Source organism: Perca fluviatilis, chromosome 15 (assembly GCF_010015445.1).
Source record: "Perca fluviatilis chromosome 15, GENO_Pfluv_1.0, whole genome shotgun sequence".
NCBI lineage: Eukaryota > Metazoa > Chordata > Actinopteri > Perciformes > Percidae > Perca > Perca fluviatilis.
In genome coordinates this window covers 2737465-2759774 of record NC_053126.1, presented here as the reverse complement: position 1 = coordinate 2759774, position 22310 = coordinate 2737465, and the positions used below count along the sequence as shown (strand labels likewise).

General features: G+C 40.9%; 1 protein-coding gene across 1 annotated transcript; it reads left to right on the top strand.

The window, feature by feature from the left end:
• The first annotated feature begins 9521 nt into the window (after positions 1 to 9521).
• Positions 9522 to 21840, top strand: LOC120574080 (zinc finger protein Gfi-1b-like). The gene is made up of 6 exons (XM_039824144.1): positions 9522 to 9887; positions 10712 to 10996; positions 12687 to 12856; positions 16888 to 17028; positions 17771 to 17936; positions 21515 to 21840. The coding sequence occupies exons 1-6, from the start codon at positions 9803 to 9805 to the stop codon at positions 21721 to 21723; spliced, it is 1056 nt and encodes a 351-aa protein (XP_039680078.1). The 5' UTR covers positions 9522 to 9802; the 3' UTR covers positions 21724 to 21840.
• The last annotated feature ends 470 nt before the right edge of the window (positions 21841 to 22310 follow it).

Here is a 22310-nt window from a genome sequence, read left to right as displayed (position 1 = left end):
TGCTTTGGATAAAAGTGTTAGCTAAATGACATGTAATGTAATAACTTACGGTTGCTATTGATTGTAGATTGGTTATTAAAAGTGGTGGATTTGGGAAGGACGTCATGCAAGTGACAATTCTAGTGGTGATTCTCTCTGATCAACCATTGGTCTGCAGGGTTTTAACTCCACCTTCTAGTATCGGCTCAGCTTGCTTGGAACCTTGACCAAACTTTCTCCAATGGAAAACTGAAAAAGGAATGTTTTCCAAGCGAATTGAGCCGTGCTGTTTCATTTAGTGGAAAAAAGGCATTAAATCCAGACTAAAATATCTCAACAAGTAGGCTAGCCTACTGGATAGATTGCCTTGAATGCCTTTTACAGACACGCATGGTTGCCAAATGGTCCTGACTTGGCGATCCCCTGACTTTTCTTCTGGTTGATTCTGTTTTTTGTTATTAAAGGGATATTTCACTGTTGGAAAGATGAATATATCTTTAAATTGGATCACTTATGTAGTAGAAATGTGATTTTTTTCTTTTTTTAATCGGTGCCTTCTAGGCCGAGAAAAGCCAGAAAATGTATTTTTGGGTCATGTGGATGAAAGACACCAAATCCCAGAATGCACTTGCTTCGCTGCTTTAGAGTCCACTCCCAAGCCACGCCTACCGTTTACAGACAGACAGTGAGGCATTCAACTCAACTCAAGTGTGTTTTATTCAAGGGGGTAAGCGGAAAGCATACCTCCTATGGCGCCATCACCTCCCGTTAGCATCCCATTGACTCCCATTCATTTTGACGTCACTTTGACAGAGAATAACTTTACATCTGAAGAGTTTAAAGACTCTATTTGTTGATTGTTTATTTCTAAAGAAACACGACAATGTATAAAAGGCTCCATTACCTTGTACCTCACGTTATGGCTCCGTAGCAGACGCTTTTATAAACATAGGCTAACGATTGGGTCATAACCACGAGACTTACTGTCACACAGAAGAGGAATTACCGTATAGTACAGGAGAAGCTCACAGGCAGTTTGGACTTCCATTATCTGTTTAGGTTTAATGACTAATGTTAACTAGCATGTTAGTGATCAGTAATTAGCCTGTGCCTATGTTATCTCCTTACATATACCTACGCTCTCCGTCTCTGTAAGATTGGGAATGATTGAGATATCTCTCGGCACAGCTACCAGAAGACTTCACACTTTCAGACAGGTTGCTCACGTCACATCTACGTCTTCAAGCTCAGTTGGAGGCTGCTCAGTAACGCTCAGCCAGCACCGGGAAACAGACTTCTGACATCCTTCACTGGTCTCTGGTCCAGAGACACGGATCTGGTAGTCCATAATATACTGTCTATGGTTTTATTGTCATTTCAACCATATACACGAAACAATAGTTTCACCGTGACTCTAGTGGTGTTACACATTTAATATATATAAAAAAGACATTATATAAAAACAACATATGAAACAGGCTACATTTAGTGCACACACATTATAGGCTCCGTAAAGTTCAGCTAACGCATACTAGCATTAGCGCTTGGTGTAAACACAGAGAATAAACACAGCTGGAATGTAGAACGGTCTGCATTTAACAGTCACAAACTCCACCAGCAGTTAGTTAGCTGGATACAAGCACCCCATTCCTGCACCAGTCCGTGTAAACACAGCCCACCTCCACTAGTCTTACCTGGCGACAGAGCTGCAGGCCTCGTAGCTGGATAGTCCGGTATACTGTTGTTCAGCCATGTTTCCACAACAACAAAAACACAGCAGTCTCTGAACTCATGTTGGGAGTTTCGCTGAAGTTGGATGTAGTCCAGATGTAGTCCAGATGTAGTCCAGATGTAGTCCAGTTTGTTGTCCAATGACACTTGCAAGCAGGATTGATGGAACAGGTGGCTTGCTAGCGTTAGCTTTCCACCAGCTCTAACTCCTGCACACCGCTGTCAAGGTCCCTTTCCCCGGCTAGCGGCATCGGGCGACACCGCAGGCTGAGGTGCTGGTGTCCGTAGCAGGCTGAGGTGCTGGTCTCCGTAGCAGGCTGAGGTGCTGGTCTCCGTAGCAGGCTGAGGTGCTGGTCTCTGTAGCAGGTGAAGCTCGCGTAGTGTGTCGAGTATTCCATCTGTAATAAAGTTTCCTGCATATTCTCCGATCTGTACCGATGTATCCCGGTGGTACACATGTGCGGTAGTTTGAATGCACATAATTGTTGTAAAAGTTTGCTGCTGAAAAGACAGAGGCTGTTAGTGAAGCCTCAAGATGGCTGACACTAAGGTTTACTTCGGCAAGCTTCGTGTAAAGACCCCACCCCCTATGGGCGGGTTGAAAACATGCGGAAGTAGCTCCTACTACTAGCTGTAGTCCATTACCTTTGGGCAAAAAATCGTCCGAATGACGCAAAAATCGTTGTTTTCCCGTCATTGGAGGATTTTTACCAGACCCACAATACAGAGATCTCTGGTCTCCGGGGGACATGAGGGAGGGAAGCACGGTCATTCGAAAATACTACCGTGCTTCTACTGATACAAAGCTTAATGCTAAATCGGTGTAGTATCCCTTTAAATGTATCAACAACTATTGGACGGAATGCCATTAAATTTGATATATCCATTTTTAACTGATATATCATGCATTGTTACATCCCTAAATTATAGTCATACATTTGTTTATTATTAAGGCTTGTGGTAATCTCGCACTGCCAGACATTGCCAAGTCTGGCTAGTCCACACAGCATTGTGGGATGGGAGAAAAAAACGTGCTCTGGTTTATTGGCATTTCTTTAAACCAATTACAAGTGCCGGACGGAGCCACGGTGCCTCTGCTAAATAGCCTCAGGAAGGAACTTGTTTTGGTGGAACATGTGGACGTTCAAAAGTAGTTTTAGTCGTGCAACAGAAAACTCAGATTGGACAGATAGTCTAGCTAGCTGTCTGGATTTACCCTGCAGAGATCTGAGGAGCAGGTAACCATAGTCACAAATCCACCGGAGGTTAGAACGCCAACACAGAGACAGAGGAAGGGGACGCACATCCCGACAAGAAGAGGGACATCCGGCGAAATTTCTGGCAGCACCTTAGCAATCCTGGGAAGAGAAACGTTGTGGATATACACTAGGCTTGTGGTAATATGTTTAGGCTCTCTCTCTCTCTCTCTCTCTCTCTCTCTCTCTACACCACCAATTCTAAAGACGTAGGCAGCGGCTGTCTTGGGTACCATGTCCCTTTGAGGTTCTCACACCCTCTTACCTCTCTGTAACCCTGAATCATGATGCAAATCTCAGAGAGTTGGCTGCGTGTGTGGGAGTGGGGATGCCCATCGGTTGACTGAATTTAAGAAGGTGTCATCATCAATATCATTTCTTTCATGGCGTTGACAGTTGTTTAGCAAGCATGGAACATATTTATGCAAATGATTTATCTTCATAGACACCGCCGGGGTTAGCGCTACATCCGAACACAATATGCTTTTCCTCATTAACCTCTTAGATTCAAAGATTCAAAGAATTAATCTGAATCTGTGATCTGTGTTTTCAATCTGATAGCGATTGATTGAAAAGAGTAGGATGATGTGATGAAGCCGTTACATAGAAAGAAGAAATACCTCAGCTGCATAATACTTGTTTCCTGTTCAGTGGGAGGAACACTTGACAGTGTTGTGGCTTCACTCTCGAACATGACCCTTTGATATAGTGTGATATTGAGAGAAGGTAGAGTCCACATTTCCCATGACGGCCATAAATATAAATTTGTTGTTTATACATCATGTACTGCAAAGCAATTCCTCTTTATTCTGTTATCACCGCCTCTCATAAACTATATATTATTTATTTTTGTGAAGTCTAATTTTGAGTAAATTCTGACTCAACACATTAAGCACATTTAGCATTAAAATGTCACTAAGCTATCAGACATTTTTTTGTCTCATTTCCCTCCCCTAACAAGGAAAAGAAAGTCCTGCACTGTGCGTAACCTTAGAGCGAAGGTTACACACAGTGCAGGACTTTCTTTTCTTTTTCATAGAGCCTCTATGCCAACCAAAATGACAGAAAGTTGAAAAGTTGTGAGGAAATGAGTGGGTGGGGGTAAACTAGTGAGATATGAGAAGTTGTTGTCCGTGGGAAAGTGGCACAGCACTTCTGTAGTCGTGTCCTCTGAGTGAAACCTCTGTCAGCCACAGCAGAGACACAGATAAACACCAAGGAGCTGAGACTGCGGCCTGACACCGAGGCTGCCTGACAATCTGATGCTTCTCTTTTTCATCATTGGCGACAATTCATTTAATCTAAATGATGTAATTTAAAGTACTTTAAAACACCTACACTGTTTTCATGCGTGGCAAAAAAAGTATATGAACGGGTACACAAATACCAGCCTTTGTTGGTAAATCATTATCTGTTCATTTTTCGCTTGAATCTCCACTGATTGTGTGTGTGTGTGTGTGTGTGTGTGTGTGTGTGTGTGTGCGTGCGTGTGTGTGTCTTTACTGCAAGAGCTTTGTTGTTGCCTAAGCTGTACAATGGCATAATAGATAAACCCTAATATCTATTTAAAGTTCACTAGCATTAGCTAACTTTTGCCGCCCTAAGATACTAGTCATAACAGGGCCCCCAAAACCACAGTGTATTGAATTAGTTAAGGTTGTATTTTAATGCTAATGAAATAAACAGAAATTGGCCTCTTTAAATTCAATTAAATAAAATTTTTCAATTTCTTTTTTTTATTTCATCATCAGTTATCTCAAGACACTTAACAGATTCTACAGAGTAGGTCTAGACCACACTTTATAATTTATAAAGACCCAACAGTTCCAATAATTCCCCCGAGAGCAAGCATTTGGTGCAACAGTGGCGAGGAAAAACTCCCTCTTAGTGAGAAACCTCGGACAGACCCAGGCTCTTGGTAGGCGGTGTCTGTCGCTGAGGGTTGGTCACAGTCACAATAAAGATAATGAAACTATGACTAGAAATAGTAATTGCAGTAGTTCATGGTGTAGCAGGGCACTGCAGGGCGTAGCAGGGTGTAGCAGGGCGCCGAGCAGGACCACGGTGGCAGCTGCAACCATGATTAGGTGCCACACTACCCTAAGGTTAACTGCGAGGCAGAAAACATAAGGACTCCTGGGAATAGTTATTAACAAGCATTTCTGGGGCACAAGTGCACCCAGATGGAAAGAGAGAGGAGCTCAGTGTGTCACAGGAAGTCCCCCAGCAGTCTAAAACTATAACAGCATAATTAAGAGCTGGTCCAAGGCAAACCGGAGCCAGTTCTATAAGGGTTGGTAGATTAATCTGACGACTATGAAGAGAAGCAGAGAAGAGAAGGGGTGCCGTATCTGTAGCTATACACCCTCCCCCACTAGTTTTGGCGAATGCTGCAACTCCTCACTCCCTAACTATAAGCTTCATCAAACAGGAGAGTTTTAAGTTTACTCTTAAATGTGAGGACAGTGTCTGCCTCCCAAACCCAGATTGGGAGCTGGTTCCACAGGAGAGGAGCCTGGTAGCTGAAGGCTCTGGCTCCCGTTCTACTTTTAGAGACTGTAGGAACCACAAGTAACTCTGCATTCTGGGAGTGCAGTGCTCTAGGGGGACAATAAGGTACTAAAAGGAGCTCATTAAGATATGATGGTGCCTGACCATTTACAGCTTTGTAGGTCAGGAGAAGGATTTTAAATTCAATCCTGGAATTTACAGGAAGCCAATGCAGAGAAGCTAATACAGGAGAAATATCTCTTTTCTTAGTTCTCTCTCGCGCTGCAGCATTCTGGATCAGTTGGATCCAGGGACTGGACTTAAGGGACTTATTTGAGCAACCTGATTGTAAGGAATTACAGACAACAAATGCATGGACTAGTGTTTCTGCATCGTTTTGAGACAGGATGTGCCTAATTTTGGCAGTTACCTAGGTGAAAAAAAAAAATATATATATATATATCCGTTAACGCCCAGTTAAAACAAATTTTCAAAGCATTTTTTATATATATATATATATATATATATATATATATATATAAAGAGATAAGTTTGTAAGACAAACCCTTAACTTAACCCTTAAGAAAAAGAACATTTTGTTTCTTCTTTCAAAAGTTACACAGTCATACTTTAATGTGTAAAATTGGCCTCTTTAAAGAGATACGTAGGTAAGACACCAGTTTACTGTTGTTTGGATTACTGATTAAAAGCAAAAGTGAAAAGAATGAACATGCTAGTATTTGTTTCATTTGTGTTCATACTTAAAATTAACCTTGCGACTAACCATATAGTTACAGTTTTTGCCTATTGTTTACACACTTTTTGCAGAATTTGGCAAATTATGTCAAAACTCTGAAGCTATGGTTATACAGTGTTTAAGGTATGCTACAAGAAGTTTAGGTTTTGAGGCTTTGGTCTAAGCATTCCTTTTTAGTGTGTAAGCAATGGGCAAAAACTGTAATAAAGTTAGTGTTGGAAATAGTTGTGAAAAGAGATGACGTTTGGTGTAAGGTTGGATGGCAGCTGACAGCTTTCCTCTACACTTACACTTACACACTATACATTTTTATAGGAGGATTTCCTAAATGTTATGATTTAAAACAAAAAGGAAATATAGTAAATCCAAAGTAGCATTTATTGATGTATATATTCAACACATCGGGTAAGTCATATCGCACATACACCACATTCCTCCCATGCATAGTCAAAGTTTGACTATGCATGATAGTAATGTGGTACAAAGCAATAGGAAAATGAACTTTCGACTAAAGTTGTTCTCCCCCTCCCCCTCCTCCTCCCAGAGTTTCAGGTTCCTAGAAAGGCAGTTTTCTACCACCATCAGGGGAACAAGAAGCCCCTGAACCCCCAAAAACAAATGAGGCAGAAACCCACCGAACCCACCAGCCCGTCTCAGCTCCCTGCGCTACTCTCGTCTGCTCTCCCTGACAGACCCTGGGAGAAGGTTGCAAGCCCCCCACCACATCAACCACAGTGCTCTAACGTGCCTCTCTTCATGCACATCAAGGCAAACTCAGCTCCATTTTTTTTTTATGCTGCTGAGACCAGGAGTCAAATGAGATGTTTGCAAAAATACAGCCAGATTGAGGAATGCTTTGGTTTCAGTTCATATGTGGCCTGTGATGATTTGATTTCAATCTGAGGTCAGATTCACATTACTTGACAACAGATATGTATATGCACAGTATTTAAGATTTTAAGAATGAATGAATGATTAGTTTTATTCAAAAATAAATTAGCAAAAAACTTAAAATACAAGACACAAAGAATTTCACTTTAGGAAAAGAAAGAATAAGCAAAATAAATAAATGCTCTTGTTTGAAAAGGAGTAGGAAGAAGCTAAATACTTTTCGGGTCCTATACCCTTTTGGAAATGTCCGTACCCTTATCAAAGTCTTTTCAATCTATTGTTTTTCAATAAACAACCATACAAAGTACATAGAAAGTACAAAACATCGTCAAAATTTAAAAAACGTTTGCAGATCAATTAAGCGATCAAGTTCCTATTCCATAATTTTGTTAATTAAATCATTTCTTCATATCCCATCCTTAAGCTACAGTCCATCAGGTATATTTATCAAGCACAATAAGCTTTTAAATAGATCAGAGCAAAACTGAAACAAGTTAATACAATATTATGGATGCCTTTATTGTCGCTGTATTACAGTGAATACCACGAAATTGCGAGTGCTTAAAAGAAAACTATATTGCATATATCCCTATATAACATAAAAACAATAATTAATTCAATCTTTTTTCATGAGTAAAGAAGAAGTGCTTTGGTATTGTCTTGTCCAAAAATGGTAGCTTTATAAGCTAGTCAATTTTTTCAATTAGGGATTTGTGTATTTGATGATATTATTCTACTGCAGTCCAGCGTCTCAAAGGGTTGTATTATTCAGACAGGTTTATTAGGTTTCATCTTTCATTAGAATAGTGTCACTAGTACAACTAATTTACTGAAACATTCACACACTCGAACAGTGACGACCAGTTTCAATTTATCACATTTTTATGCGATATATTTATTTTTATGCCTGCCAATCAGGAAAAGTGTGGGGTCGCCTCATATGACTTGTAGCAATAGTGCGGAATTGAAATAAAGGTCATACGATGTGGAATCCTTGGTACTTTTTCTGAGTGAACTTGAAAGGAATAGCCTGCATCTTACCATCCCAACAAGACCCATTTGGTTATAAACTAGTGTTTCAGACTGTGAGAGCAAACAGAGAAACAGCCAAAGCTACATACTGCATTGGATCATGGCCCCAACCCCGGAGGGTTTGCTAAGTAGAAGAGTCACGTCATCTGCATATAGATTGATTCTGTGTCGTTTGTTTAACCTAGCTTTCCTGTTGATGATTGGCCCTGCAAGTGGTACAATACTGTATCAATACTGTACATGTAGCAAAGTGGAGATTGTGAAGATTATATAATCCATCATTTGGCAACCTGGATTTATTTAGTCATTTGGTTAGACCTGGACACATTCAAATCACTCATGTTACAACATACATCTTTAGATTATAGCCTTCAACCTATAATAGTTTCCCTTTTCGTCTACTGTTAGTTACTGGTTTTATTCCCTTACTTTTAATATGCCTATTTTTATGTGTTGTTTTTTTTGCTTCACACTTCATTAGCTCCTGCTAATGCTATGTTATGTCATAAATGTGTTCAGGGGGCGATGCCTCATATGTTGTTAGGAAGGATAAGGAGGAACTTTGCAAATTGTATTGACAAACCACATGCAGCATGATGACTCAGTATTTCTCTTTAACACTTCTTTTTTTTGCTGTGATGGTCAAACTTTACACATTTTTCTTAAATGATCAAAGTGCAATCACCCCTTTTTATGTATTAAATATTACAGATATTGTAATACTTATGTACAGTAAATATTAGCAATTTCAGTTTTTAATGATTTTAGCACGTAATTATAGATTTGTAAATTACTTTTAATGGCTTGCAAATTATGTGTCAGATAACTACTAATAACTTTGTAATTATCAGTCATTTATAATGATTCGTTAATGGTTACTTTATCATTAATTAAGAGCTTATAAATTACTTATAAATGGTCATTATTGTAAAGTGTTACCCTGAAATCTTACTCCAAATCTGCCTTCTTTCCAAGCTGTGACTTTAAATAAAATATCTTCTCAATGTCTTTCTAACACAAAGGTTACTCAGACTATAGTTCAACGCTTGAGATAAAGTTGGTAAAGAAAGACCAAATCTAAGTTCTGTCCATTCACATAAGGAAATGTGTGGGATGATGGGTAACACACACACACACACACACACAGTGTAATGTGTAATTGCCACTTCACTAGTAAAAGGTCCACATGTTCACATGAGAACGATGAGATATTCAAACTTTCCAAAGGATGTTCGGTGTGTTTATGAGTCAACCCACTTGAACAGTCATTAAAGTGGTAAATACAGCGCATGTCTTAATCTGTATTGGTCTTACAGTACATAAGGTTTCATCTTGACTTTTGATGTCACCCCAATTTTATTCACACTGGGTCCCAAACGTGAAGTGTACAGCCGACTAAACCTTCAGCGAATACAGAGCAAAATCTCTGTTTTTATAGACTTTTCCTGTCAGAAGAAGGGTAGCAAAAGAGGTAACACCCCCAAAATTGATTAAAACAGGGAGGATATTTTGAGATATTCATTTTTAAATAATGTTTTTTTTTATTATCTTGTAATTTCAATTAATTTGGGAGCATTCTTTTCTGCCCCTCCAATGCCTAAAGTCCCACAATCCTCAGCAGTGTTTCAAAATCAAATAAAATCTCTTTGTGTCATGTCATCAGTTGATGGGTGTGAGAAAGAGAAAAGAGGACGTTGCCAGCAAACGAGGACACACAAGAAACACTCAACATTCAGCTGTGCAATACAGAGGTAAGTTTGAATCTTATTGTTATAATATCAATATATTCATACGAATGTATTCATTTTTTTAGACATTTTCTTATGCACCCACACAACACGGAAAATTAAATCTACCGGCACACTTAAACTTCTTCTTTGCAACTTCAAGGCTGTGACTTGTGAGGGATATTATTTATAGATTTACATGATCACGTTACTAGATTTTTATCTTTATTACAGAGGCTCATATAAAATCTCGGTGGATATTTACTGGCAAAAAAAGTTGGGGAAAATTACTTTACTAGTCTGCTGCGTGCTTCTATGCTATCTTTAGTTTTTCCTTCAGGCTTTCCTCTTTCTTCTTTACCGTATGATCTGATATCAAAAATCAACCAATGCAGTTTTGAGATATTATTTGCCACATATCTCATGATAAATTAATAAATTTAACAAATTGCAAATACACTTTATTTATTTACATTATCTTACATTATATTTGTTTAATGTGGAAAGATAATATTCCCAATTTTAAAATCATTCTGCTGTTCTAAATGTCTACAAAAGGGTACATGCTGCTGAAATGGAAGTATAAAAAGTGAACCATAGTGTCAGTTTAGAAGTCGTCAGACAACACCACAGCCGGGTTATCCTTCAGTGAAAACCCTGAAACTTTTGTGCAGGTGGTGGGCTATATTTGCTAAGAAAACCTCAAGCTTTGGCATTGTAACTGAACATGTACCAGCAGGTGTGCGACATGTGATTAAGTGAGGCTTTAAAAGTGACATGAAAGAGCTGATTCCTGCAGGTTTATTCTGCAGGATTCTTTTAACCTAGTCTCCCATCAACTCCCTCAGTCAGCGCTCAGTCTGCCATGCCGCGGTCGTTCCTCGTCAAGAGTAAAAGGACTCATGTACTTGGCTCATCTAAGGACTTCTATAGACGACATTCCCAGCCCCAAACAGACGCCCACCAGCCTGTGCAGCATGCGATGGGACAGGACAGGAGGTGTCCGGAAGATGTTGTGCAGCCTTTGTACCCCATGTTAGGGGTCAAAGAGCGTCTGGCTGAAGCCAGCTCACCGTGGGACGGGATGGCAGTCCAGTCTCACTCTGCCCCCACAAATGAGCTTTGGCCTTCAGGTACCCAACACTTTCTTTAGCAGTAATTTTTTTTTACTAAATTGTTGTCACTTTGAAATGAGTATAAGACTACACTTTGTATACAGTATGTGCTCTTTAGATGCCATGTGAGAGTGTTGTTGATCTCGGTCATAACTGAGCAGAGATGGGGACTCGAGTTTGAGACTCGGACTCAAGTTTGACACTGAAGTCGCACACACTGTGACTTTAGACTCGACTTAAGATTCGTCCTCAAAAGACTTCAGACTCGACTTGGACTCAGGATGCAGAACTTGTGAACAATCTATTTTTAGGAAACGTCTGATGAGCTGAACGTTATTCCCCTCACTGCGGAACTTATAACCTACCTACGTAACATGTAACATTGCTATGTCATTCTTCGAAAGTTTTGGCTTTAAAACGTTACACAATATGATTTGGACTCTAGCTCAAGGACTTGAGACTTGACTTGGACTATAGCTCAGAGACTTGACTTGGAATCTAGCACAGAGACTTGAGATTTGACTTGGACTCTAGCTCAGAGACTTGAGATTTGACTTGGAATCTAGCACAGAGACTTGAGATTTGACTTGGACTCTAGCTCAGAGACTTGAGATTTGACTTGGACTCTAGCTCAGAGACTAGAGCATCTCTGTAATTGAGACAATAGGCTCGTTCGAGAAGAGCCAGATCTGTGCAGAATCGGTCACCGGCAGAGGTGTATAGTCCAGGTGCCAGAAAGTAAAAATCCTGCCATGTTTTTGGATCTGCCTCTACATCTAGAACAGGTGTTTTCACTAACGAGCTCATCTACCTGGTAGAGGAGCTGGTTTAGTGATGTTGGGACAGCTGCTGGACAGGATTTCTACTTTCTGGCACCTGGACTATACACCTCTGGTCACCGGCGATCGGCGCCCAATGCATGCCGGTTAGATTTGTGTCCGACTTGATCCCCACTCGCTCTGACGTCACGAACACGTGGTCAACGATAACCTCACGAGATCAAGGCGGCCACAGTTTTTAGAGCCAGACGCCGCAGTTGCTCTCCACCGACTGCAAGACCCAGGCGGACCCCAGGGCATGCTGGGAAACGCTGGCCTCTCAGCTGATCTAACAGCTGATTGGTTCAGAATTGACTCGACATGATGACTTTTTATTGATTTTGAATTGGAGGGATTTTAACTGCTATTTGTCTGATTTAAAGGCTTATTCTGTACAGAGTCAGAGAGTCAGAGAGACTAAATCTGTTCAGATTACAGATCATCTACAGTGTGTTGTTAATTAAAATCAGCAACAGATCGCATGTAGAGCATTTTGACAGTTACTCTGTCTTCATAAAAACAACTGGAGACTGTGTACAAGCTGATTTATTGGTCTGATAACACTTTATTAAATCGGAATCAGACCCCAGTGTTTCTGTCACTTCCTGTTCAGCCTGAAGGCTGCTGGAATCGGCTGGAAACTGTCTAACTTGAGAGCGTATTTTTGTCACAATTTTATTCACACTGCTGCTGCCTACTCTTGTCCACTTTACAGGCGAGGCGCAGTTCATCTCCAACGGGCCTATTAGTTTAGAAAAAAGCCTCAACATACAGGATTAATCTTTGTACACTCAAGGCCAGAGAATGCTAACCAAAGACCCTAACATTATCAACCAGTCTCTCTAAACTAAAGACATTCCCATCATTATCTTTTCATAATCGAACAAAAGCCCCTGTGGAGAACAGAGACGCTCCTCTGCCGTTCTCGCCTTGGACGGCGGACAAACACCCGGCATCTGAAAGAGAGAGACACCTGGAGCGACTGGTCTTCATGTTAGTCAACCACACATCGCACACTGACCTCAAATCCCCTGTCAGCGAGTGCCCGCTCTGTGAAAAGGTAGGAAGCCTCTGCATAGTGAGAATTATCAAATGTCCTTTCTATCTCTGCTGTTATAATAAAAGAGGAAACCAGAGTGAATAACGATAAAAGTAACTGCCATGACACAGAAGCTGGCAACATGTCAGAGGGTGACACAGCAGAGTGGTTCAGGGTGTAAAAGACAATGTGCAAGAGCAGTCTGGGCTGGTTTATAGGAATAGGATGTTGCAAACAAAGCTGTCATTTTAAAAAGATAACTGGTCTGCACACTTCTGCCAGAGGAATGTACAGTGAAAACTATGGAGCAAAAATAGTGCAAATTGTATTAATGTCCTTCCACTAACATCAACTTATTACCACTAGTTTTACACTTATTTTTGGAATTTATAATAAATAAACCTCATTTATATGAAATTATACCAAATGTTTGAGTTAAAAAAAATCTAAAATTATGAATTACTTCGACAAATAGTTACAATTTAGTGGATAATCACAGACTGTCAAAGTTTAGTCTTGATACTGTTTAGAAACCATGTGATTGTTTTTTCAAATGCTAATTGAATAAAACACCCAAAACTCAATGAAAGAAGTGAACTGATCCAAAGAATTTATCTACGAAGAGCGCTGTATGGAACCATCTGTGTTATTTTTGGCCAATTTTGTTTAATTAAAACCAAATTTCTGATGTAGAAACTTTGAAAATGGCGACATGACGGTTAAAAGAAAGTCTCTAAACCGAATTGAAACATTTGTGATCATTGTGTCGATCATCCTGGTACTTTTACATGCGGCAGTTGAACTGTTTTGGCTTCATGTGCCACTGAGCAACTCTCATAGGAATGAACGGGGCCCTGCCTCCAAACCTGTATCCAGTTCTCTTCATACATCCATGATCCCAGCATAGTAATCACTGAGTTTTAGGAGCGCTGGCTAGGGCGGGGTATCGTTCAAAAAATACTGGATACCGCTACCGATACCAATACTGTGACTTTGATACCGGTTCCTAAACAATACTCTTTTCAATACCAATTTTTTAATCTTCCACAGATTCTCACTCCCATCACGTAAAATACGGAGGCTTGGTCAGGTGCCTTTGGCGTTGTTATTGACGATAAAAGTCTCCTTAAGCGTCATATCTATATGCGCTTTATCTAAATGCACTTGGTCCAGACTATTGGCGTCACTTTTTTGACTTATGTTTCCATGACACGTGGGAAGAAAGGGACGATTGGGTTTAGGTAAAGAAGAACGGGACAGTTGGGTTTAGGTAAAGAAGAACGGGACAGTTGGGTTTAGGTAAAGAAGAACGGGACGGTTGGGTTTAGGTAAAGAAGAACGGGACAGCTGGGTTTAGGTAAAGAAGAACGGGACAGCTGGGTTTAGGAAAAGAAGAACGGGACGGTTGGGTTTAGGTAAAGAAGAACGGGACAGTTGGGTTTAGGTAAAGAAGAACGGGACGGTTGGGTTTAGGTAAAGAAGAACGGGACAGTTGGGTTTAGGTAAAGAAGAACGGGACGGTTGGGTTTAGGTAAAGAAGAACGGGACAGTTGGGTTTAGGTAAAGAAGAACGGGACAGTTGGGTTTAGATAAAGAAGAACGGGACAGTTAGGTTTAGGTAAAGAAGAACGGGACAGTCGGGTTTAGGTAAAGAAGAACGGGACAGTTGGGTTTAGGTAAAGAAGAACGGGACAGTTGGGTTTAGATAAAGAAGAACGGGACAGTTAGGTTTAGATAAAGAAGAACGGGACAGTTGGGTTTAGATAAAGAAGAACGGGACAGTTAGGTTTAGGTAAAGAAGAACGGGACAGTTGGGTTTAGGTAAAGAAGAACGGGACAGTTGGGTTTAGATAAAGAAGAACGGGACAGTTGGGTTTAGGAAAAGAAGAACGGGACGGTTGGGTTTAGGTAAAGAAGAACGGGACAGTTGGGTTTAGGTAAAGAAGAACGGGACAGTCGGGTTTAGATAAAGAAGAACGGGACAGTTGGGTTTAGGTAAAGAAGAACGGGACAGTTGGGTTTAGATAAAGAAGAACGGGACAGTTGGGTTTAGATAAAGAAGAACGGGACAGTTGGGTTTAGATAAAGAAGAACGGGACAGTTGGGTTTAGGTAAAGAAGAACGGGACAGTTGGGTTTAGGTAAAGAAGAACGGGACAGTTGGGTTTAGGTAAAGAAGAACGGGACAGTTGGGTTTAGATAAAGAAGAACGGGACAGTTGGGTTTAGGTAAAGAAGAACGGGACAGTTGGGTTTAGGTAAAGAAGAACAGGACAGTTGGGTTTAGATAAAGAAGAACGAGACAGTTGGGTTTAGGTAAAGAAGAACGGGACAGTTGGGTTTAGGTAAAGAAGAACGGGACAGTCGGGTTTAGGTAAAGAAGAACGGGACAGTTGGGTTTAGGTAAAGAAGAACGGGACAGTTGGGTTTAGGAAAAGAAGAACGCAGAGATGGCAAAAGTACTCACTTCCCGTACTTAAGTAGAAGTACAGATACTTGTGTTAAAAAATACTCTGGTAAAAGTAGAAGTACTGATTTAACTTCTTTACTTAAGTAAAAGTAACAAAGTACAGGCTTTGAAATGTACTTAAAGTATAAAAGTAGCCTTGCGAATGACAACCACTTTTTATGCAAAGCTTCCTGGACCACACACGTTACTAGAGTGCAAGATGAGAAACTTCAGTGGACATAAAAACCAGGCTCTTTATATGCCATTGTCTACATTTTAAATGGATGTCTGCCAAACATCACATATATGATTATTGTGACAGAAACTGGGACTCCAGCTTAATAAGATTCTGACTGAGTAGCAAGATATGAATTCAACTGTGATTCTGTGAGAATTCACAGATCCAGTTTCTCTTTTTTAATCGTCCCCTTAACATTTAAAGGAATCTACATGTATGTGTGTGTGCTCAAATAAGAAAATAAAGGATACAATATGAATTACTAAACATAGATTAATTAAGAAGTTCCCCATACTTTTAGAGTTACACAGCACATTGGCCAGGAGTCATACTTGATGTCTCCTAGCCCATCTCAAACATCTCTCTCAGATAAGGCCAGGGATGATTGGGAATGTCTTGCTGCTTGTCTGCCTAATCTCTGGGATCTCTGTTTTCTTCATTTTCAATCATGTCGCCGTCCATACTACTAGTGCTAACGTTACCACCATCAAGCTGCAATTATTTGCCGCAAATGAATGCAGAATGCGGCCGAATCTGTCGAGTCGTCTTGTAGTGGTGCGTTACATGCAACGTAGCCTACAGTATATTCCCATCCAATTAGACTGAATTCGGTATTGATCACGTGAAAAATAATAACGGTAACTCCAGCGAAATTATTTGAAACTTGCTAGTGAGGACTAGATTAGGACCGTATTTAAAGCTGATGCTGGTTTCAAACTTCGCCCCCAGGTGTGTCTGTAAACACGGACAGAGACAACTTCTCTCTTTTGATGCTTTACAAGCAACGTGAAACCAGCTAACAGGTGAAGAACACAAACAACTAAATCACTAGCTAACCTACTTTAGCTGTGCAGGAACTATAGACCAATACAACAACAGGCTTACATGAACTGACAACAGAAGTTATACGACTTACAGTTCTCAAGGACGCACACACACCATCTCAACTGATCATCCTCCGGACAGCAGTCTCTCTTTCTTTTTCTCACTTTTTCTGTGTGGCGCACGGCCGCTCGCGGTGTAGGCGCGGTGTCCGCGCTATTCTCCGACATTACGCCTCTTGTACAATTTTAAATTTGTAATAGCGCCACAAAAATAGTAAAGTAAAGTAGAAATATCCGAAAAATCTACTTAAGTACAGTAACGAAGTATTTGTACTTCGTTACTTCCCATCTCTGGAAGAACGGGACAGTTGGGTTTGGTAAAAGAAGAACGGGACGGTTTGGGGTTAAGGGTTAATTGCCTAAAAAGTATTGAATTCGGTACCCAGCATTGGTGTTGGTGCTGGCTTCACATTTGAGGTACCGACTTGACAGTGGTATCATTCTTCTCGTCTTTTTTCCCCTTCTCTCTGTCTACCTCTTCAGTCTCTTTCAGAAGTGTTACTATCAGGAGGTGGCCTGCAGGCTTATCTTCACAACACCCTCTCCGTCCCATTGACCAGATCCCCAACTGCCAGCGACATGCCGTTTGGCTTCAGGGCACTAAGCAGCTACGGTAGAGCTAAGGTACAGTACACAGTGAGAATCTTGACATGAGAAAAGTTTGATCAATTTTACAACATACACATGACCCATCACAGGCCCGTAGACAGGGGGGGGGTGTCCAAAAACTGCAAAGAATGTCCACAGGTTTTGAAATGGTGCTGGGAGGAAGTGAGGTCAAAGAAGCCCCAAATCAAGGGCAGGGTCCCAGCGATCAAATTGAACAAAGGAAATGACGTTGTGTGTGTGTGTGTGTGTGTGTGTGTGTGTGTGTGTGTGCGCGCGTGCATGTGTGTGTTTGTGTGTGGTCTTGGTAAGTAATTTGACAAGTTTGTCCGGTGCATCAAAAAGCGTGTTCGTTAAGATACCAGCTAATCCAGCACACATTTGTGCATACAATGTTGATAAAATTAGGTATCTGAACCTCATAATTGAATACAAAATGAGGGAAAAACCTCCCCTTGCAGTAGGCTGGTTACGAGCCTGCATCGTGTTTGAATATTGTTCTTTTTTTTTAATTAGTTTTTCCTTCCTCTCTTTCTTTACACCTAACTTTTCTATTCGTTTGTTTACTTCTTTCTTCTGTCCCATTTTCATTTCATAGACTAAATGTTTTTTGTAGGGAACCCAACATGCCAAGCCCCCAGAGTGTTTTCTGGGTTTTTATTTAATGTCTCTTTTTTTTAATCAAATCAAATGACTTGTGAAGGAAACATTGGTTTGTCCTCGTGTCTGTGTCCGAGTGAACCTGCGTTTGTGTGTCCAGGACCGTAGCTTTGGCTGCAAGGTGTGTGGAAAGGTGTTCAAGCGCTCGTCCACCCTGTCCACACACCTCCTCATCCACTCAGACACGCGGCCTTACCCCTGCCAGTACTGCGGGAAAAGGTTCCACCAGAAGTCAGACATGAAGAAACACACCTTCATACACACAGGTGAGTGAACACAAAGGTACGAGTATCAGACTGGGTAACTTCACATGAATCGATCATTAATCGATTAATCAGTTTAATGGTGCTCTAAGCGATGTGACGTGTTTTTTAGGCTACACAGAGCTCTAATTATCTTTTTGTCTTTAAGGGGGTTTCTTTATCGCATAAAACAAGTTGGCACACCCCGCACATAGCCCAACAAGGCTATACAATTAAATAGCCTAGGCGCGAGTGCCGCTTTTGTGCAGTATATGCGCATGGTAGGCCTAGGCTATAACTTGACACATGCACACAACAGACAGAGACATATTTTTTATACAGAAATGTATTCCATTTAATTCATTTCAACACATTATTGATTGTAATAGTCCATATATCGTCTCAGATATCCTCAGTGTCAAACACAATAATGCATGTAGTCTTTAACTTATACACAGGGAAAATGCACTAACTGGCAGAAAGTTTGGTGGCTTTGCTCTGTGTGGATGCTGTTGCCTCAGTCTCTCTCTCAGACTTTGATGAGGCAGTTCCTGAATTAATTAATAGACCAAATTCACCGCAAACTCAGTGATTCACGCTATCCTTATTTACACTTACACACCACCCTTCCCCTCTTTATTTAACACACAGTGGGCCACAGCAGGGCAATACGTTTGCATGTTTTCTGGGAGTTTAGCCTTTGGAGAAGACATCCGTGCATACATACATGTCTTCTTTTAAACACCTCTTAGCTGCCTGGCTTTATGTGTAATTTATCAGCTTGTGTCATCAGCAAAAATAGAGCCTATGACTTGAATTATTTGAGTTTTTGAAACTGATGGGTAACCAATTTTTGTGCTGGAGCTTCCTTTACTTTACCAAATATTTTCACAATAAGATACGTAATACATTTAAAGGGTCAGTTCACCTAAAACATTTACCATTTATCCCTCGTGGTATCCAGCCATGCTGATATTTTTGGTTCACTTTCACTGAGACTTCTGCTGCCACCCAAATATAGTGTAAGGGAATTCAATTTGGTTTCTGGTGCTCAAATCCAGAACCATTCACGCAATTAAAGCTGCAAGCAGCGTTGGACGGGCCCTCGCACCTCTGCGCGCCTCGGGGTTACTGGCAGACACCGCTCCTTGCGACCGTGCAATTTTGCGTGGCACTCAGACACCGTAAATTGTCACCAGTGAAAAGGGAACTCTCTGCTGAGTTCATTGATACCTCACACAAGACTCTACCTTAAATGGGTCACCAGTTATAAAAAAGGGCGTGGCTACAGCATAGGGGGCGGGTCAAACCATCACCAATCAAAAATAAACTCTCTGCTGAGTTCAATGATACCTCACACAAGACTCTACCTTAAATGGGTCACCAGTTATGAAATGGGGCGTGGCCTGAGTAAATGGGCGTGGTTAAAGTATCATATAAGGCTGATTTCCTGTTGCCAGTGGGGGTGCTATGACCAAAAGTCAATTTTGGCCTGTAGATGTCCTCAGGCCTGGACTCTTGTCAATCGTGAGAAATTGGACAATGTACACTAAAGTTACAACAACTTCTTCGTTCATCGATAAATGCTCAAAATGGCCGCCACACCACGCCACGCCACGCCAACACCGTTGGATGAAAAGTTTTGCTTTTAATAACTTTTCATCGCTGAGGTCTTAAGATGACACAGACCGAATTTGAAGTGAATCTGATGAAATCTCTAGGAGAGGATCTCGTACAACAGAAACCTCCGATTGGACAGATAGTCTAGCTAGCTGTCTGGATTTACCCTGCAGAGATCTGAGGAGCAGTTAACCATAGTCCTCACAAATCAGCCGGAGGTTAGAACCCCGACACAGAGACAGAGGAAGGGGACGCACATCGGCGAAAAGACACGCATCCGTCAGATTTCCGGCGGCACCGGAGCAATCCCAGAAGTAGAACGTCAAAGATATAGACAAATGAAAAATGAAATAAACGTCAGACTGACTGACTGACATGTGATGTGCATACTTCTTAGAAAACAATTAGTTTTCAGAAATGTCTCATGATATATTGTCTCTAGAAGTGTATTATTCAACTTTGAAAATCACAAATCGAATCAGCACCCATGTATCGTGAAGAAAATCGTATCGGGACAACTACTGTATCGTCCCGGCCCTAATCCTAACTAAATGCAATTTAAAACCATGCTGTGAAATGCTCAAACACCAGGGTTGGGTCAGATTACTTTACAATTACTAATTTTTTTAATCAGTAACGTAATCAGTTGGATTACCCAAAACATGTAACGTAATCTGATTACTTTCTGTTGCGTTTCTGTTGCGTTTCTGTTGCGTTTCTGTTGCGTGTCGGCTGCGTGGCGTTTTCTATGTCTTTGCACGCCAGAAACGTGTGGCTGCTGCTGCTAGCCTTGTCTGTACACATGGATGTTTCCCATAAACATAAATATATTCTGATCTGATTACAGCTAAGACAACGTCGGTAGTGTTGACGGCAAAATAGACTCCAGAATATTTCCTTCTGGATTGACAGGTGCAATATTAGAAAATCGTTACATTTATATATCTGTATTTATATCAAAACCTCGAGACTTTCAAACATCAACATTTCATTTATTAAATGTATTTGTGTCAAAATGACATATAATCATCTTTTCGTATTCTATTTTGCCTGGAAACGCGTGAAAAATAGGCGTCGGTTCTATTTCTAGCATGCACGTGTTTTCTGAGACGTGCGTGTCACACAGGAAGTGTGCACGCTCTAACCTGTTACCATGGGAGCCGAAATACAAACGGACACGCCACGCAGCTGACACGCTCACGCCACGCAGCCAGTGTGCAGCCGGCCTTAGTAAAAGACACCGCCACAGAATTGATCAATGAATTCTCATTTTATTTTTCTCTTTATTATTTCATTACATCTAAGAAATCTTTTTGCTCTCATTAAAGATTACTACCGTGATCAATACTGATGTGGCAAATGCAAATTTTACCTTCACTGATTGGTGAAATAACTGAAACCATTAGTTTATCGTCATTGGATCACCTGATAGCTAGCGATGTTTGAACGATGCCGAGCATGTTCCTGTAAGGTTAACGGTAACGTTCAACTTACCCCTAAGTAGATGTTAGCGCCGTTAACAATACTTGCACTTTTGGTTTGCACAACTTGCACACAACATACACATTATTATTTTCTTTAAATCAAAGTTGTGGCGATATTGCCAACTAGTAAACACATTTTTCCCAACTGAAACGGGTCTGTCTTTTGACGTCGACGGGGCCTCCATCTTGAGTTTTGATTTGAACCTTTTTCTTGTCAAGAAACTACACAGGCAACTGGATGATAGTGACATCTAGTGGACAAACAATCAAACTGCTTGTCAAATTAAAACATAGTTAGGCTATCATAAAAAAGTTGCATTGTTTGCATGATAAAATGTAATTAGGTAATCCTCAACAGTGTAACTGTAATCTGATTATGCTTTTTTTATTGTAATCTGGGCTGATAATAGTTACTTGATTTTTTGATTACATGTAATCCGTTACTACCCAACCCTGTCAAACACCCACCTGTGAGACATTGTGTACTTCCTCCCTCAGGGGAGAAACCACACGTGTGCAAGGTGTGCGGTAAAGGATTCAGCCAAAGCTCCAACCTCATCACCCACAGCCGAAAGCACAGCAGCTACCGGCCGTTCAGCTGCCCCCGCTGCAAGCACAGCTTCCAGCGCAGGGTTGACCTACAGCGCCACCAGCAGATGCAGTGCAGCTATGAAGACATGTACACTCAACAGTCCATGAAGCAATGAAGTGATGGCATTTTTTGTAAATAATGCTCAATCATTCATACTTGTAAAAGTCAGAAGAATATGCATATCATGACGTCTCTGCAACGTAAATATCAATAAAATTGTGTATGAATGTTATTTTATGTCCTTGGTTTGTGTTCTAAGCTAAATTGTTTTTGTTATTGCCAATCAGAGGTACTTGGAAAAATTGAGTAGCCTGACTAATACAAAAAATAAATCTGATTTGATTAAAAGAATATACATATTACCAGTCAAATATAACACCTAAACATTAGCCTACATGTTTCAATGATGTAAGTGTGTGAAAACTAGTTTGCAAGCAGGCACAGAAGTTTAGCTAAAAGTAATAAATGGTAAAATAACTAGCTAAATGTAATGAATAAATGGGAAACCACACCAACCACCAATTCAAATGATTAACTAAAAGTAGTGCTGTCGACCACGAGGTAAACCCCACACCCGATGGCTTGACGTCCTTGCGGGCGACCTCCAACAACGTGGAGTTGCGGTGGAAGATGCGGAGCAGCTGGCCCAAGACCGTCAGCTCTGGAAACAACTGGTTCATCTGGTCGGCTCAACGCACGGGG